This window comes from Coturnix japonica, chromosome 9 (genome assembly GCF_054131305.1).
Source record: "Coturnix japonica strain WE chromosome 9, WE-NBRP24, whole genome shotgun sequence".
Lineage (NCBI taxonomy): Eukaryota > Metazoa > Chordata > Aves > Galliformes > Phasianidae > Coturnix > Coturnix japonica.
In genome coordinates, this window is record NC_140671.1 from 6379189 (window position 1) to 6397388 (window position 18200).

An 18200-nucleotide genomic window follows, 5' to 3' on the forward strand; every position below is an offset into this window, starting at 1 on the left:
ACAGCCAAGAAAACAATCCTGGCATCCAGCTGCAGTTCCACTGTTTGCAAATCTGTAACGTCTTTATTCTAAGACGGTTACATGGAAAAACATTACTAAGATCACCTTCACAGTTTCAAGCAGGAGCCTCACTTGGCCATGTCAATGAGACTCTGGAGAGAGGTTGGCACCCAGGTCTTTTCTCCTTGTACAAATACAACACCTCTGTCAATGTAAATCACAATCCGTCCAAACGTATATAACTGTTTCCCTTCGTGTCGCTTTCCGATCACGGGCATGAAAACAATGTTGTGTTCCTCTGCTTTCGTCTGAATTAGGTCCTTAAAATTCATTGGCACAGAGCTGGCTGCCATGCCTATGCCTCGTTGAGCCATGTTCTCGGCCTCTCGCCGTTCCTGCATGGCTTCATACTGAAAGTCTTTCCTCCTTTCTGTGTGAGTAAGGTATGCAATGTTCTCCCGGGCACCTGGCTGCATGTAGCCACCTGTAGGGGAGAAAAAAGTGTGAAAATCACATATAAGGTTTATGTGGGGAAGCTCCAGTCCAAGATGCATACAGTGCTAGATGCAGTGAGGCTGAGCCGTAGTGTTCAGAATCATCCTCCATACATTTACATTGCTTGCATTCACAGTGTTACTGTTAATACAAAGACTACATAGATGAATCAGAGAGCTGTAGCTAAAGTTACAGGACCTGATGTAGTCCCAAACTAAATCTGAGCATGCACAGGAAAAAATGCTACACTGACAAAGGTCCAGAGTGAATACATCACAATAAGCCACCTACCAACACTGGAAGAGACAGCCCGGTTCATGATATCAAGAGCTTCATTGAATTTGTCTTTGATGGATGGATGTGCCAACACTTGGTCTGAGAACATGGACTTCCAGCCCAAGTACCACTTTGTGATCTCTTCGTAATTGGGGCTATTACTAAGCCAAGAGCACAGCACCTGCAAAACAACATGAACAAATTCAACAGGATAGGTACATTCAGGGAAGTAAATTAGCTTGTTTATGACTCAGCGGAGCAACAATTATTAGGTCAGAGTTACTGAAACACTTCACTTGGAATCACAACTGTCAGAAACAATTCAGCCCTGTTCCTCACCTGCAGCCATTTTGGGAAGAAGTGTTTCTCCAGCAACCCAACAAGACTGGAGACAGAAATCATTCCTTCCCAGTCAATCACCCAGTAGAAGGCATCCATGTGCTGCTGATGAGGGTTTATGATGAGTTCATTCAAACACATCCCTGGAAAGAGGAGAAGAACAGTTAAAGGAGTACCTGACTTACCAGTGCCCCAACCCATCTCACAATGAGGTATATGTGATTATTGCACCGTATTACTTCCAGAATCTTTAAAATGTTTGGCTGATCCCTGCCACCAAAACAGTGCAATTCCATTTCCCTCAATTACAATTTACAGCCAAAACTGAGAAACTTAAGACATTCAGCTTTTTTCCTTCTTTTCTGGATCAGAGCCTTACAGCCAGATTGCACGGCTAAATGAAGATTGCACGGCAAATCTCATAGTGAAAGCATTCACATTAGCAAAAGAATTAAAAATGCCTCTCCGTTGTCTCACCAAGTTTAGGCACAATGTTTTTGACCATGAAAGCCTCCCATGACCCGGGTGTGAACACATCCTTCCACGGCTGAAGGATAAGTTTGGCTGAGGAGTCACTGGGATGCCATTTCTGCAGCGCGTTTGCCAGCTTGTTTCTGATGGGAGAATAAAGTGGTTCCAATCGTGCCTGCATCAGGGGAAGCCAGGGATGGATCCAGGAATGGATTGGGACTGTGTCTGTCAAAGGATTCCAGTTTTCAACCTTAAGGCAAAACACAGAAGAGGCTTAATTTTTTATTGGCACAAAGTCTTCCCAGATGCAGATAACCCCCTAAATCCAAAATACTCTGACAAAGGCAACAAGCTGGTATTGTGGAAGCTGCAGTTGACTACAATTCAAACAGTGGTTCAAAAGAAGGTTTCATTCTAGTACAGCTCTCTTAACTGACCTCTTTCTGTAGTTTGGGGAAAATAAGCTGATCCAGAATGTTGTCCAGTATCCACACAGGAATGATGTGTACCCAGCTATCCAGGAAGTCCACCATTGATCCACAGTTCCTTGGCTGCCACTGCGCCACTATGTTTCTGACATATGGCATCCAGATTTCCCACATCAGTCTGGAAAAGATAAAGAAATCAAAGCTAAGCTTAAAGCTCAAGCCTCAGGCCTAGGAAAACTAAATGGATAACTGTTATTTTAAAAGCTGCTTCCTTGTATATAGCTGACAGCTGGATTCTAAGAGGCATCTCAAGAGAATTATCTGGAAAGTATGCTTCTATCTATTCTTCACCATCATGGGGGAAAGTGGCATTTAAAGATACTAAACAAAGTACAATTGGATTTGTTATTTACCTGTGAAAAGCATCCGTTGACAGGTCCTGCCCACCGTGTGATAACAGCTGGTCATTTTCCAAAAGGCTCTTCCACTTGGCTATAATCTCTGTACCATATGTACAGTCCTGGAAATGATATGGTTAAATGGTATATGGTCTTAATGGCTTTCCATTCATTTCAGTTAATATCTACAAAGAGCAGGCTGGTTGCATGCTCAACTACAGGCAGCTTTCTCACATGTTTATCTCACTGCCACGAACACAGGGTTTTATTTGGAGCCTTCTTTTCTGCTCTCAAGTGTGAGGAAAGGTGGCTTTTTACATTTCCTCTCCCAGCTCATCAGGAATTTTTGGGCAAGGAGAGGAGAAAGCAAGACAGTAAAACTACTTAAACCATCAAAAGGGATCTGCAGATAAATCACACTAATATTCACCTTGAGGGGATCCCAGTTCTTGAAGTAATCTTTCATGAGAGGATAGACTATTGCTACTGCCAAGTCTACCCTATCAGACATTCTGTACTCTTCATAGTACTTGTCTTGAAGTGTCTCAAAAATCTTTGCACACTCATCCAAGGTCAAAGGATTTTCACAGCCTGGCTGCATCCGTCTCTCACACTCTTCCACCATATCCAGGACTTTGCTGAGATTGCTAATTGCTGTCTCCTCATGTGAGAGAATTTCGGACATCTTCTGTATCTCATGAGTCAGGTTGACTACCATGTCTCTCTCATATTGCAGCTGACGGTCACTCTGGATGATCTCCTGCTCAGTGATGTCAATGAGAAGCTGTAAGTTGTGCTCCAGCTCAGGCAGGGCAAATCCCTGGGGCTTAGAGTCTTTGCCCAGTGGCTGCTGGGGATTGTCATCAGGGATATTATGCTTGTGGCTAATTTGACTGTAGCTGTAATAAACCTTTTGCTCCCGGCCCGTCATATCTATAACCTTCCAACAAACAAGAAAAAAAAACTTGTCTTAATAAAATGCAATTCACGTTTAAAGAGACAAAACACCTTATTCCAAATTGAAAATTGGAGACTGATTCAGCAGCCTGGTAATAAAATCTGGTTTTGAATGGGGCATCCTGAGAGTACCTCTGAAAAGACCTGATTCTGATGTGAAGATTTGGAGTAAATGAAGAACAACTTGAGGTTAGAGCTCGAAGATTCTACATCTGATCTCAGCTTTACCATTTTACTGAGTTAATCTAAGAACAACAATTACACACAGCTGCAAAGAAGCCTTGGGTAATTTTATACTTTTTTACAGATGTGCTGATTTACGTGAATAACTTCATTAAGTGCATTAAAGATGAGTTCCTTACAGTCTGAAAGCTCTTCTACCTAAAAAGTACTGTGTGTTTAGTTGCACGGTTACAATAAGGACAAACATGTTTACAAAATCGAGTGAGCTGTGACAAATGTGAAACAATTAACTTACAAAAGCAAACAAACAAGAAAACTAATCTTTTCTCAAGATCAAGATGCTCTTCGAGGACAAGTCCAACATTGCAGGCTACGTTGTGGTCTATTAAATGATTCAGTAATGAATCTGAACCCTTGATTTGCATGAGGCTGTAGACAATAGTTGTTAGAACGAACTTCTATTAAGCTTACCGATTGCCTAAAAGTATTCAACACTAATGCAAACAAATTGAGTTGCTTCCCAAAGATGCCATCACTTGGTTCATCAGCCTTACCTTGACTTGAGAGAGCTCCTTCTGAGGGGTTGAAAGCTGTTTGTTAATCCTACCCTTGGCTTTCAGTTCTTCTACTGTTTTATAGCTGTATTTGGGCTTTTTCTTGCCTCCATTAGGATCCTTCCGCCACTGACTGAGTTCTTTCTGAAATTCCTAAACAAAAAGGAGAAATTACAATTGCTGTTCTCAATGCTTCAAATTTGCCTGTTTTCTATGGAAAAACAATCAGTGGAGAACGCTATACAGCAGAACAAAAGGGAAAGTGACACAGCAGAGCAAAAACTGGCTCAAATGCCATGGTCCAATAAAAAAGCCTTTTCTCAACACTACCACAACCAGAATGTTTCTGATCTTTCTTCTTTTTACACAAAAGACAAATTACTTATCTGGGGGAAACTGAGGATGGGATTCTAGCAATGCTACAGGAATAATATGAGGCAGAACCAACATAAAGGATGTTACATTGACAAGAAAATATGTTTAAATGAAATTCATGTTCTGTGTTTTTAGTTTCTTACTTAAAATGAGATTTATTTCCTCTCATACAAAAGCTGATTAGATCTGAATCTTGTTTGCACAATACAATAGGGTAAACGGGTGTACCAGGGATCACACAAATACCTCTTCAGCTTCTTCTTCCGAGTCAACAACAGGGAAGTCTTGCAAAGACTGGCTGGTTCTTTCAGAGCCATATGCTCCCACAGCTCCTTTGCCTTTTCTTTGCTTGGCCTCAATTGGGTTAATAATACCTAACAAGAGATCAGTTAGATCAGAAGGAAGAAATTCAAACGAGAAAGAGCACTTGGCAAGAGAAGCAAGAATTTACATAGAAGCCACTTCAAGATGCCAGTTCTTCAATGCAGTTTCTTCTTCAAATTATTAGTTATTAATAAACAACCAAATACAGGATCACGGTACCTTGAGAATTCTTTCCAAGACCTCTTCCAGGGACATAACCCATCTTCTGGAGAAGTTTCTGCCCAATTCCCTTTGTATGTCTCTCCCAGCTGCCAAAATCCATGAAAGATTTTGTGCCCCCTACAAAACCTTTCTGACTGGGCTTGAAATTTCCACCCTGTAAGAGCAAAAAACACAAACAAGTTTTAAGGTGCTGTAATAACAAAGCTCTGTGGAACTTCACTCTGTCACAAGGTACTTCTGCAAAGCAATTCAGCTGTCAACACACTGCATCCTGTTTCTCCAGCTCCCTATGTCAGAAAGCCACTTTTGTGCCCATGGGAGCTCCCTGCTGTTTAAGAACTTTCCAAATTAGATGCCAGTTTTTAGGCTCTGTCAGGGACTTCACTGAAGCTGCTTCCTAATTGTTTTTGTGCTTGACAACTGGAAACAGACCCACAATGGAGTGATGTTCCCAGGGGTACACAGCAATACATCAGGATATCCATGAAAATAAAAACACAACCCTCAAATTCATGCCATAACCCACGTGCTACATCAGTGTTAATTGGTTCTCCCTTTAGAATCATAGAATTACCCAGGTTGGAAAAGACCTTGAAGATCATCAAGTCCAACCGCAGCCTAACCAGTGCCCTAACTCTAAAAACCCTACACTAAATCATATCCCTGAGCACCACATCCAAACGGCTCTTAAACACAACCAGCGATGGCGATTCAGGCACCTCCTTGGGGAGCCTATTCCAGCACCTAACTACCCTTTCTGTAAAGAAGTTCTTCCTAATATCCAACCTAAACTTGCCCTGGCGCAAATTGAGGCCATTTCTTCAGTGCTCTGTTATTCCCAGAACTCAGACTTATCCTCTGAGCTCCACAAATACATTACAAAGAGAATCACAGAATGACCCGGGTTGGAAGGGACCTCAAGGATCACCCCCCTGCCTGGCAGGGCCACCAAACATACACACTTACTAGATCAGGTTGCCCAGGGCCCCGTCCAACCTGGCCTTGAACACCTCCAAGGACGGGGCATCCACAACCTCCCTGGGCAGCCTGTTCCAGGGCCTAACCACTCTCCTAGTAAAGAACTTCCCCCTAACATCCAACCTAAATCTTCCCTCTTTTAACTTAAAACCATTTCCCCGTGTCCTGCTATTGTCAGCCCTTTCCAAGAGTTTACTCCCTTTCTGGCAGTAAGTTCCCTTCAGGTATTGAAAGGCTGCAATGAGGTCACCCCGCAACCTTCTCTTCTCCAGGCTGAACAAGCCCAACTCCCTCAGAACATCCTGGATCACTCACTGTTTTCAACTTCTTCGGCACGAATTCTTTAGGGATTTCCTCCTGCTTAATGGGCTTCTCATCTTCATCAGAATCCTCATCCGACACATCCTCACCCGCTGACTTTTTCAACCCCGCGCTGATGAAGTTCACGGGGGCCGAGTAATCCCTAGAGCTGAACCAAAACAAGACCTGTCAGTCTTCCAAACCTCATTGCTCCTTCAACATATACATCGGTTCCTCCTCCTGGTGAAGAGTGAGCAGGATAACATAGGTTGGGAAAAAGGATTGTGGGACACACTCACTAGCTGGTAACCAAATTTAGGATGGGTAAAGCAGCTCTTTCTGATCGGAATCATTATAGCCATGTTGGTGTTGTTAATAAGTTTTACCTGTGTAGTAGTAAAGTGCTCTATGTGCCTGTACCAAGGTACCAGAAGGGAATACGAGGTTTTGAGACAAAAGGTAGAGAACGGAGCCTATTTTGAGACCCATTAAGAATCTAGCAGGTAAAAGCCTGCTAGATTAAAGAAAAGGGGGGAATTGAAGAGTGAGCAAAGCCACAAAATGGTGGTAAGGTAACACTTTGCTATAGAAAGGGAAAGGGGAACTTCACAGAAACCAAGACAAAGGGTAACTGTAGATAGTTTACATTTAAAAGGGCAGGGAAAAGGGGAATTACAGACACTTAGTCAAAAGAAAACCAGAGAAGAGGGCAATAAAGATAAGAAGAGACCTCTGACAAGAAGAAGGATTAGATACCCCCGGGCAAGATGATGCTGACATGGGAGAACGATACCAGCAGATAACACCAAGAAGAAAACAGAAGAATTTCACCCCAAAACAACGGCAAGGGTCACAGAATCACAGAATGACCCGGGTTGGAAGGGACCTCAAGGATCATGGAGTTCCAACCCCCTGCCTGGCAGGGCCACCAAACATACACCTTTACTAGATCAGGTTGCCCAGGGCCCCGTCCAACCTGGTCTTGAACACCTCCAAGGACGGGGCATCCACAACCTCCCTGGGCAGCCTGTTCCAGGGCCTAACCACTCTCCTAGTGAAGAACTTCCCCCTAACATCCAACCTAAATCTTCCCTCTTTCAACTTAAAACCATTTCCCCGTGTCCTGCTATTAAGGGGGTCAGTGGAATGGGGTCAGGGGGAATGAAGGAATGGGGTTGCGGGGAACGGGGTCATAGGGAACGTAATGAATATGTAATCAAACTGAAGAGGAGACTATTGATTATGTATTAGCTTAACCTATATCTATAACACACTTTATTATTACCCCACTATACCCACAACCCACCCCCTGCTGCCCTGACGCCCTTTGGGCCTATGTGACCATCCCCCATAGCCCGGCCCGGTCCATCCCGCACCGCTTGCCGCCGAAGCTGGGCCTCTCATCGTCCGAATCCCGCTCGGCCCACACGCCATAGGTGGCCTCCTCCTTGGTCTGCCGGTGGCGATGCCGGTGTGGGTTGAATTCGTTCTGAAGGTCCCAATCCGACACTTCGAAGTTCTCCATTTCCACTCCATCCTCCCCGTCCGTGCCGTATAAGTGTGACATCGACATGATGGATCCGAGCGACGACCCGGCCCCGCTCCAACCTACCGCTCTTATGGCGGCGGGACGGAACCGAACCTCATCACTTCCGGCGACGGAAAAATACGTCACTTTAACCATGCCCTAACCATAGAGATGCTGGCTAGAAGGAACGGCCCCTCTAGCGCCCCCTGTCGGTGAGCAGCTCCTCGGGAGGTATCCCGAGAGGCAGCTCTGTGACATTAAATCACTTCTCTAGTCATGAGAAACGAATCACAGAATGACCCGGGTTGGAAGGGACCTCAAGGATCATGTAGTTCCAACCCCCCTGCCTGGCAGGGCCACCAAAAATACACCTTTACTAGATCAGGTTGCCCAGGAGACCCCATAGACCCCATAGATCCCCATAGAGACCCCATAGATCCCCATAGAGACCCCATAGATCCCCATAGATCAGGTTGCCCAGGGCCCCGTCCAACCTGGCCTTGAACACCTCCAAGGACGGGGCATCCACAACCTCCCTGGGCAGCCTGTTCCAGGGTCTAACCACTCTCCTAGTGAAGAACTTCCCCCTAACATCCAACCTAAATCTTCCCTCTTTTAACTTAAAACCATTTCCCCGTGTCCTGCTATTGTCAGCCCTTTCCAAGAGTTTACTCGAATGAGTGCAGCCAGGAGTGAAACGATTGACCTCATATATTAATTCTTAAATAGAATCTGTCAATGACAAGTGAACGGAAGAGACAGTCCACCGCATTGTCACCTGTACAACGAATGCTCTATACACGGTTATGACACCTATTCTGATCTGCACGTATAAGGAACAGCATTACGAGACACTGAAAATAACAGGAAATCTCTTTTCCAATGCACTTTGGAGGGTCGGTCGTGCTTCATTTCCACAGATCTTTCACCACGGAGCATCCAGCGAAGGGAGACGAGTGGTATCGAAGTGTACAACGTTTGGCCTTTGCAAATAAATGCAAATACATTCCTGGCACGGCAGTCATTTTGGCAATATCAGCAAGCAATATGCTTGGATAACAGATCTCCACCGGTGCGACTGCAAACTCTTCTTTACGGAGCCACCCGGGGCCGTTTGCAGCAGCCTGCAAGGGAAGAAACAGTCTGAGCAGTCAGGAAGTCCCAACAGCCAACTTGAAAACCACTGTGAGACAGCAATTGTTGGATGCTGAGCTCCAACCCCTGCGTGATGGGCAACAGCACCTGTTTGTACTCAGAGCCTTTGACACACAAACAGCTGCTGCAGAAATCAAGGAGAGCTGTTCTGTTCTCCCAAGCTGGCAGCAAACACCACCACCCCCTTGTGAAATGCACAGGGCACATCCCCCCTTCTGCTGGGGCTCAACACACATACACGACCCCCCTTCTGCCCTCTCCACACCCGGTAATAACACCCCCAAGTGGCTGGTTGTGATTTTGCTGGATTAATCCTGTTTCCAGAGCTCAGAAAAGGAAGAGATTTGACAAACTGTCTCCCATTGCTCTGAAAACCTAAAGCAACTGTGAAGGAGATCATTGACATAATGAATGTGCCTAGAGCAGCCCAGGCAATCCACAAGCATAGGAAATGATAGAAGCATAATGCTAATCTTGTAGCAATTCCAGGCAGGTTTGTGTGACTCCCGAATTAAAGTACAAGGTCTTACCTGGAAATCATTAATTAGTGAGAAGATGATGTGTTCTGAGTCACCTAGAATAACCAAGATATAGAAGGATCAGTTTGAAGTCGCTACCTGCAATTCAAAGCATTCCCAGGGTGTTCCCAGGAGCAAGAAAAAGGGAAATGAGCAGGACAAAAAGTGGTACAACAACAGAGAACAGGCAGCCAAGAGACCTCGCCACGAGTCTCTCACTTCCTTACTGCATGTGCAGCCACTCAGCAACTGCTGACACCTCCTGCAGGGAGCACACGTGTGTCTTTGATGCACTAGCAGCCTCGTTTCCTCATTCTGGGATTTGACTATGCATGTTTTCACATGCTGGCAATGCAGATCAATCTGTTAGGAGTCCTTATGTTGAACAGGTAAAACCAGACACCTTTGATGAAAACACTGGTGATAACCAACACTCATCTACTGCATTTCTTATTCAGGCAGGTGGCTCTATCTGAAGAGCCAATAAAATAATGTTTAAGTCCGTATAGATGATGGCTGTTTGACTGCTCTGTGTTGTAAAAGATGGTAATCCCTTGCTTTCCAACACTGCTCTTTAGGAAAGGACACACTAACTGTATTTTTGACACCTGAGCGTGATCACAAGCACTAGAAACAGAAGATCTATCTGTAACTTGAAGTCAGGTAAGCCACCCTCCCCTAAACAGCCTGCAAGTGTCAGTAAAAGGGAGCAGGGGGCCAGGCACCCAGATGTGGTAGATATCACATCTGAGTGATATATATGTTAGAACACCCAAGGTCAGGGGACAGGACCCTGAGCACTGATGGAGCTGTGCTGTCCATGTTCATTGTAGGGCAGTGGGAGCAGATGGCCTTTAAAGGTTCCTTCCCACTCAGATGATTCAATGAATAACCACACAGGGCGAAGCACTCAGACATGGCATCAAACTCTTACCTGCAGATGGCCTTTCAAGTTGGCTGGCGTTTTATAATCCCCCTTTAAAACCTATGGAAAAAAAGAAGAATAGTGACCCCTTCTTGGACAATGACTGTACAAACATCAGCAAGTGTACACTGTTAACTGCAGCATATGTTCCAGGACTGGTGAGCCAGCAGGGACCTGAGGAGCAGCTGTTCTAGTTCAAGCTGGGATTCTGGACAACAGCAGGAGGTCTCTCCCTTAGTGACTGTTCACCCAAATCATTTGTGTCCTGAAATGGCTCAGCAAGCACAGAGAGAAAGGAAGAACTGCAAGAGCCCAGAACATACAGACTGTGACTGGCTCCAGGGGAGCTCCTCTGACCTGCCAGGTTTGTGCTACAGCTCTCCACTCTGCAGAGACAACAGGGAACAGCATTCTCTGCTTCCAGAAGTGAAGCAAAGGACGCTGTGTCCAAGGGCACTGTCACGGGGAGTGCACACAAGGAATCTGATCTCAGTTTGGGGAGAACTGGTCCAACCCAAAGCATGACAAATCCCCTCTGTCCGGTAAATGCTGCCTGTGGCTCTGCAGCCTCAGAGACATGAGTCAATATTCTAAAAAAAAAGAAAAAAAAGATTCTTCTGGTTTAGCCCAAATGCATTACAAGCATCCACTCACATTCCTCATGGGACAGCGGGAGTGGCTGGTGAGCTGCACAGACTCAGCACTGCTTAAGATTCTCCTGAGGTCAGACTGGAGTTTCTAGTGCCAATAACAGCCAGATAACATCACAACCAGTAACTCCCATGTCTGGGTTAAAGAGTGGGGCTGGTCAGGGAGGGAGGGACAGGTCAGGATCTGCCACAACAGAAGAAATGAACACTGCCACAAAATCACAGGGAGCAGAATCAATCTGAGCCACAAGAGGCTCAAACTACTGCATGTCACTCTGTTTGGAAATCATCTCGGTGGAACTGAACACCCATCATTCACAGCTTCCCAGAAGGAAACAAGCTTTTGTTTCTCTGCTGCTCCTTTCTGACTCTGGCCAGAGCTCCTCCTGCTCTGGGGACGGCTGTGACACCCACCCTGTGCGTGTTGTTGACAACAAGTGGGTCTGGGTGGCCATAGTTGGGTGGATTGGCATATGGGTCGTAGCCAAGCCTGGCGAGCATGGGCGCTATGTGGGCCATGTCCTGCAGTACATCCCCTGGAATGTGTCCAATCCATTTAGACAACGCCTCCATGTTCACTGGCTTGATAACTTGGTCCGTTGATCTTTCTATCCTGGAGAAAAAATATCAAGGAAAAAGCAAACCAAATTGCTGTCATTTGGATTTCACAGATAACACCGGGCTCAGACAGAAGTGTCTCCAGTTAGCCTAGCTGCCAGCTGAGCTGCTTTCAGTGCCCCAGACAAGCATGCAGCACACACACAGCTCCGTACCCTCCATGCACACAGGCTGAGCTGCTAAGGCACAGCGGTGCTGCTGCTGTATGAGCTTCCTGCAGCCCTGAGCTCAGGTCTCAGTGTGACTGCAGGGACACAGCACTAGGATCCATCCTGCATTGGGTGGCTGCTACCAGCTGCAATCAATTACATTTTGCTAAGTGGGTCCTAAGCCTCTCTTAGAAAAGGAACTGTGGAAAGACCAGGAGAAGGTGGGAGAAGCCAAGCAGGTCTTGGAGCACTAAAACAGGCAACCAGGAGGGAGTGCTCGGGTGTGTCTCCATGGGAGAAGGCACTCCTTCTATTCTGCACCAACTTTGGCAGGAGTTACTGCCCACCCCTGAAAGTGATTCATCAGCAGCAAAACTGCAGAAGGGAGATCTGAGGATGGGTGGAGAAAAGAAGCATTCAAGAGCTCACGTTTCTGAGCAAGCAGTTCTTTTCAAATTCAAGATCCAAGCTACTTCTGCACTGTCAAGGGAGATGAAATACGACAATCACTCGCTTCCTGCCTGTCAGGCTGCTCTATTGCATACATCAATTGCTAATATTCAAGCCCTCATTTACTAAGAAACACAGAACCAACTGCAATAAAGCAGAGTGTGCTGCCACTTCTACCTCTGAAAAGCACCCACTGACACAAGCAAGGAACTCCTGCCCCCACCCCAGCACACACTCACTTGGAAAGAGACACTCCGCCAGGCTTCCCTATGAGCTCCTCATGGTGCAGCACGGTGTCACTCCAGGAGATACCCAGGAACTTCATGATGGCGTGCATGGACTGCTCGGGGTGCAGCACCAGCTGCTCATAGTAAACGGGCAGGCAGCGAGAGCGCCCGATCTCCAGGCACTGGGAGTACATCACCTCAATGGCTTTGTTCCACTTGGTCAGGCAGTCCCGGTAGCTGTTCAGGTCAAAGCCTGCTATTGTCACCTTCCGTGTGATCATGGAGTGGACCGAAGCACGGCCATCTCGAACCATCAGGAGGAACTTGGAGTTGGGAAACAGCCTGGATAGGTAGACAGAGGACTTCAAGGTGAACGGGTCCTTGTTGCACAGATACCTGGCCGGCTCGCCGTGCTTGGCGATCACCTCCAGGATAAAGGCCTGCATGGCAGCATCCAACACCTGGTCTGTCACCCCAGCTTCATCCAGGCGCATCTTCTCTCTCCCTGACTTGGACCAGGCCTGCCGCATGGCCAGCACGCGGGGGATGATGCGGGTCTCCTCCCCACAGCGCACCTCTGGGTGGGCATCCAGCATGGCCCTCATCAGCGTGGTGCCGCTGCGGGGGACTCCACCGATGAAGATGAGAGGCATTTCCTTGCTGTAACGGTACTCCACGTGGTTGGAGTCCACCATGACCAGTTCCTCATTCTCGGGTCTCATCAGCCTGTGCCTCCTCTTGCTCAGCACCTGCTGGCACTCCAGGACCTGCTGGCCGAGGTGTAGCGTCACCATTAAGGCCACCACCGAACCCACCACCAGCAGCACCCGCCGCATGGTGACCCGCATCCTGTCCTGCTGTGCAAGGACTGCACACCACGTCACCACGCTTCAGTTTGCAGCCGGAGAGCGTTCAACCCAGCGGGCATCTGCAAGAGAGAGAGCAGCTCTGTGAGCAGGGCCGCCCGCAGCCTGGCCCCAGCAGCTCCTGCAGACGCCCACACCGTGCCGAGCTGTCGTCATCCCTTCTACCTATCAGCAGATTTCAAGCTAGGTGCCTTCTGCCCAGAACGTAATTAAAGCCCGCCTCGGAGCACACCCAAACAGATTAGTTCTTGGCTGGTTTTGTCCCCAGAATCTCAGGTTTGTGGCCGGAGCAAAGCTCAGGGGAGTTTAGGAGAGGAGGGATCCTGCTCACCCAATCCATGCAGTTTCGCCTTCTTCCATCTATTCCTTTTGATCGAGTGTGAATTAGGTCAGGAGGAAAAAAACCAAACAGCTTTCTTTTCACCCAGTAAGGAGTCTTCGGGGTTTGCTCCATCCTGCACGAACCCCAAACCTCCCAGGGCAGCTCCCGTGCTCGGCACGCTGCCCTCCTTCCCTCCTTGCCAACCACCTGCCTCCCTCCCTCCTACGTTTTCTTTAGTTTTACATACGCCGCCACAGGGGAGGGAGGAAACTGAAAATAAACAGAAAAACAAAAGCAGCAGCTCACGCACCTCTCAAGGCCTAAATCAGAAAGAAGCAATTACCCATTAGGGTGAAACAAGCTAAGAAATTAAAATAACGCCAAGGGTAACACGTCAATAATGGCAACCTGTGGTGTGTTTAACACCTTTCTCCCCCAGCCTGACTTACACGAAGTCCCCCCCAGCACTGAGGCAGTGTCTGCTTGCAGGCCATGGCTGCAGGAGTGCTGTTGCGCAGTGCTGTGCTGCTGCCTGCATGGCTCCCAGGAGAGCTGGCACTGCTCCCACCCCCTCCTCCTCTTCCCCCCCGGGTTTGTGAGTGCAGGTTTGGCAATCCTACCCCGGGGTCACAGCGGGATTTCAAGTTCTTTGTGATTACAGGGCTTTGGTGAGTGGAAGGAACGAGATGTCCGTGCACTTTATTTTACTGACAATCAAAGAACTGCTTCAGAAAAGCTCCTTTTCCTCTCCACTCTTTTCATCAAAGAGCTCATTTAACCAAGCGCCTTCAAGTGGGGAGCAGCCAGCAGGGCCTGCCCGGTGCCAGCCCCATAGCAAACAACCCTCCTCATTAGCAGCCTATGCCAGGGTCTGTCCCACCCCAAGGTGACACAGCTACCAGTGCTCTGCATCACACAGCCCCATGGCTAACTCCCCATCCATCCACTCTGTCATCTCACCAGACGCCAACGGTTTCAAATGCACGTCCACACGCTGTGTAAAAGCCAAGAAGTCAAATGCTGATCCATTTGTTTAAACCAGACGTCACACGGAACAACAAACAGCACCCTGGCTTTTGTCCAGCCCCAAGTCAGGCCCATTAAAAAGATGAGTGCTGTCCGCTCAGCCCTTCTATCTCCATCTGTCTCACTCATGTAAATGTATTCAAATGTTCGCCCTAAAAATCATTGCTAACGGCCACAAAGACCCATTGCAGCACAGAGCAGTGGGAGTGCTCAGGACATCAGGGCAATTGGAACCACTGCAGCCATGCAGGAAGGAGAGAGGTTGGTGGGGAAGTGACAAATGAGGACACCAAAGTTCCTGCAGGCAGAGTGCCTTCCGTATTTATACACTGACAGGACCTCCACAATGACAGGGCTGCAAGCCGGGGAAGTGAAATATTAACAGAGCAAAGTGTGGACGGATGGATGAAACATCCATCAATGGACTCCAGGTACCATGGGGGAACTGGGTGCTCCGGTGCGGGCTCCAGGCATGCCTTACCTGCCCCTTGCAGTTCATGGTGCTGCCAGCCAAGCTTCGTGCTGAGATGCAGATGGCTGTGAGAACACCTAGCAGGGAAGAAAAATCACAGGGTTGATTTGTTTGCTGATCACAGGCAGCCCCCACCCAGCTGGTGGGGCAAAGCTCAGCCCCATGGTGATGTCAAAGCACGTGGCTCAGATCCCCCAGGTGCTGGTTCAGGGGCAAAATCCAGCACTGCAAGCATCCACTGTCACAGCAGTTACTATCTCCCTGCAGCTCTACACTGCACTAAGCAATCCTGCATGCATGGAGCAACCCAGGTACCATGCTAACTGCAGGGCTCCTGACAGCATCTCGGTGAGGGCACAGCTGTGTCCCTGTGCACACAGCACTGTCCCTGCATGCATGGCACTGTCCCAGCCCCGGAGGATGTTTTTGAGAACATTTCAAGTACAGACACTAATTGTTATTCCAGCCACCCCAGATCCTCCTCCTCCTCTCCTGCCCAGCTGGACGTCACACAGCCTCTCTGCTTCAGCACTAATGGGAAACCAGAGGGAAACTCCACCCAGCACCAATGGTGCAACGGAGCAGAGCTCATCTGCAGCACATGCATCACCCTCCATCCCCACAACACTTCCTGCTCCTCTCCTTCAGCCACGGGATCTACCCTGGATGAGGCTGCAGGGCATCTAGCAGCACCCACACACAACTCAGAGCTCCCTGGTGCAGTGGTTTAACAGCTGCCCTGCTCCGGAAACTCCTCCAGCTCTCACCCTCACAAACACAATGTGCACACACACGCACACACACACATATAGACTTGCAGACTTCCTTCCTGCTGCAGCACAGGGCTGTGCTGTGCCATCGTGTGGTCACAGCAGTGTCCAGGCACAGGCAGCACCCAGTCTGCAACACAGCACTGCCTCCAGCCCATTCTTCATAGCAGAGAAGCGTTGCAAACTATTGCAAACAAGTGACAGAACCAGCGAGAAGCGTGATGTGATCCTAAATTACTTTACACCAGTCCCAGAAACCAGATGCGAGTGACTTCCTGAAATGATAGAGGTGTGGCATGGAAAGTTTTAGCTCAGATCTGTGGGCTTAATGAGGGATGAGGAAATGTGAACATCTCCATGGAGGAGGTCAGCAAGAAACACGCCAATGGACCTCATGGGCATCCTTCCATACTGGCAATGCTTACCCTGCAGCATGCAGGGCTGCAGTAGCTGGCAGCACCAAGCAGCACCCAGGGGTGCAGCCCCAGGTCAGCACTGCAAGGAGCAATGTTGGCAGGGTGCAAGGAGCCAGGTGTAGGGCAGGGCCCACATGCATGAAACTCTGCTGCTCAAGGGCACCAATGGCATCCACAGGAAAACACAAACAGTTGCTTTCAGGGCCCCCACGTGACAAGAACAGCACCATGCAGAGCAGAGCGTTTTTTGCTGATTCAAACTAAAGATGAACCGTGGGCCACAGAGTCAGACACAGCAACAGGAACCAGAAGCCAACCCTGGTACAAACAGATGGATTTTAGACCACTTTTGGGTCACGAGTGTCTTTGAAAATCCCCAAATAGACCAAGCAGGGCTGCGGTTCACACATGCAGCAGCAGCAGCAGCACTCCAAGTGACAGAGCCACTGAAAGGCAGCACCAACCCCAGCAACATGCAGCCAGCTTGTCCAGGGAGGAGGAAAGACCCCAATATATCATGTGCTGCCTTGTCCCCATGTCCTGGTGGCAGCACTCTGCATTCCTGTGCACCAACAGGGCAAAACAAAAGGCTCCCCATGAGCGTGGGTGGTCAGAGCGTGCCATGCAACAGGGAGGAAAAAACATCAAAGGAACTGCTAGAAAAAACACTCCCCATCTTCAAAACAGTATTTCCAAATCCACATGCCAAAGCATAAGTGTTAACAAACTGCATTCCCGCATACACGGAGATCACGGCTTGCAAAGTAAAGGTTGTTTCTGCAAGAGAAACCCCAAAACCTCAAATTTGCTTAAGAAACATAATCAAAATATTTTATTTCCCTGTGATGCAACGCTAGAGATATTCCTGCCCCAAAGGCACTGCTGAGCACAGAGCATGGCAGTGGTACCATAAAGCAGCAGGGAATGGGAGCTCACTTATACAGACAGTGCTCCAACAACCCTTGTGCTGCAGCCTACTGTCTGCAATGCACAGGGATGGGAGGGTGCAAGCAGGGTACCCTAAGGGTGCCCAAAGGGGAGAGCAGGGGCACAGGGCAAGGAGCAGGAAGCAAAAACCTATATGGAGCACCCTGCACTGAAAACCATGCGCTGTTCTTGTGCACACTGCATCACTGCGTGCACTGAGCACCCCGCACTGGGTGCTATGCATTGAGCACTCTGCACCACCACCTTGTGCACACACTGCTCACCGAGCATCCTGCGCTGAGTGTCATATACTGAACATCCTGTGCTGAGTGCCACATCCGAGTGCCCTGCACTGGATGCTATGCGCCGAGCACCATGTACTGAGTGCCCTGCACCACCACCTTATGCATGCTGCTCACTGAGTGCCATACACTGAGCACCATGCAGGATGCCTTGCATTGATCACCGTGCGCCTGGCACCACCCTGTGCACCCTGCACCGAGTGCCCCCGCATCACCCACCCCATGCACACTGCCCACCGTGCATCCTGCACCGGGTTCCATACGCTGAGCACCCCGCAACGCACCACCCCGTGCACAGCGCTAACTGCGCGCACCGTGCGCTGCGCGCCCCGCACCGCCCGTCCCCGCTCCCACCTGCCGCTGTGGCTGCGGTTCACGGTTCCGCTGCTCGGATCGGGTCGGGCCGCACTCCCCTCGTTCGCTGCCGCCTCCGCCAGCGCGGAACGGAGCGGCGTTAACACACGGCAACGTCACGCGCAGAGGGGCCGGGATATCCCCGCGCAGCGCACCGCCCCACCGCGCATGCGATCCCTGGCGTGCACGCGTGTGGCTGCTATGCGCGTGCACGGTGCGAGTGTG

At 48.8% G+C, this 18200-nt stretch overlaps 2 protein-coding genes across 6 annotated transcripts; both read right to left on the reverse strand.

The window, feature by feature from the left end:
• Positions 1 to 43: 43 nt before the first annotated feature.
• On the reverse strand, positions 44 to 7948 carry TFIP11 (tuftelin interacting protein 11). Its single transcript, XM_085555976.1, has 12 exons — positions 7677 to 7948; positions 6316 to 6469; positions 5020 to 5176; positions 4723 to 4850; positions 4102 to 4254; positions 2838 to 3347; positions 2423 to 2529; positions 2019 to 2187; positions 1588 to 1831; positions 1111 to 1253; positions 787 to 952; positions 44 to 484 (listed from the first exon to the last, which is right to left on the reverse strand). Exons 1-12 carry the CDS (start codon positions 7871 to 7873, stop codon positions 129 to 131), a joined length of 2484 nt encoding a protein of 827 aa, XP_085412102.1. The 5' UTR covers positions 7874 to 7948; the 3' UTR covers positions 44 to 128.
• A 573-nt stretch (positions 7949 to 8521) lies between these two features.
• On the reverse strand, positions 8522 to 18099 carry TPST2 (tyrosylprotein sulfotransferase 2). 5 transcript variants are annotated; one of them, XM_085555982.1, is made up of 8 exons: positions 17976 to 18099; positions 15216 to 15283; positions 13718 to 13978; positions 12533 to 13448; positions 11491 to 11689; positions 10436 to 10486; positions 9514 to 9557; positions 8522 to 8952 (listed from the first exon to the last, which is right to left on the reverse strand). In XM_085555982.1, the coding sequence occupies exons 4-7, from the start codon at positions 13366 to 13368 to the stop codon at positions 9528 to 9530; spliced, it is 1116 nt and encodes a 371-aa protein (XP_085412108.1). In that variant the 5' UTR covers positions 13369 to 13448; positions 13718 to 13978; positions 15216 to 15283; positions 17976 to 18099; the 3' UTR covers positions 8522 to 8952; positions 9514 to 9527. The 5 variants fall into 5 exon arrangements, with proteins under 5 accessions (XP_085412108.1, XP_015733779.2, XP_032303708.2 ...); XM_015878293.3 differs by lacking the exon at positions 13718 to 13978; XM_032447817.2 differs by lacking the exons at positions 13718 to 13978; positions 17976 to 18099 and adding an exon at positions 15522 to 15640.
• Positions 18100 to 18200: the final 101 nt, after the last annotated feature.

Bases quoted from the DNA above. Each gene is read 5' to 3' on its own strand.
- TFIP11 (XM_085555976.1), bottom strand. From the start codon at position 7,873: ATGTCGATGTCACACTTATACGGCACGGACGGGGAGGATGGAGTGGAA. The intron at 6,470-7,676 runs GTGCGGGATGGA...GTTTTGGTTCAG, and splicing joins CCCAGCTTCGGCGGCAAGCG to CTCTAGGGATTACTCGGCCC. The intron at 2,530-2,837 runs GTGAATATTAGT...TATCATTTCCAG, and splicing joins AGAACTGGGATCCCCTCAAG to GACTGTACATATGGTACAGA.
- TPST2 (XM_085555983.1), bottom strand. From the start codon at position 13,368: ATGCGGGTCACCATGCGGCGGGTGCTGCTGGTGGTGGGTTCGGTGGTG. The intron at 11,690-12,532 runs GTGAGTGTGTGC...TTTTTTCTCCAG, and splicing joins GGCGGAGTGTCTCTTTCCAA to GATAGAAAGATCAACGGACC. The intron at 9,558-10,435 runs GTAAGAGTTTGA...TGGTTATTCTAG, and splicing joins ACTTGAAAGGCCATCTGCAG to GTGACTCAGAACACATCATC.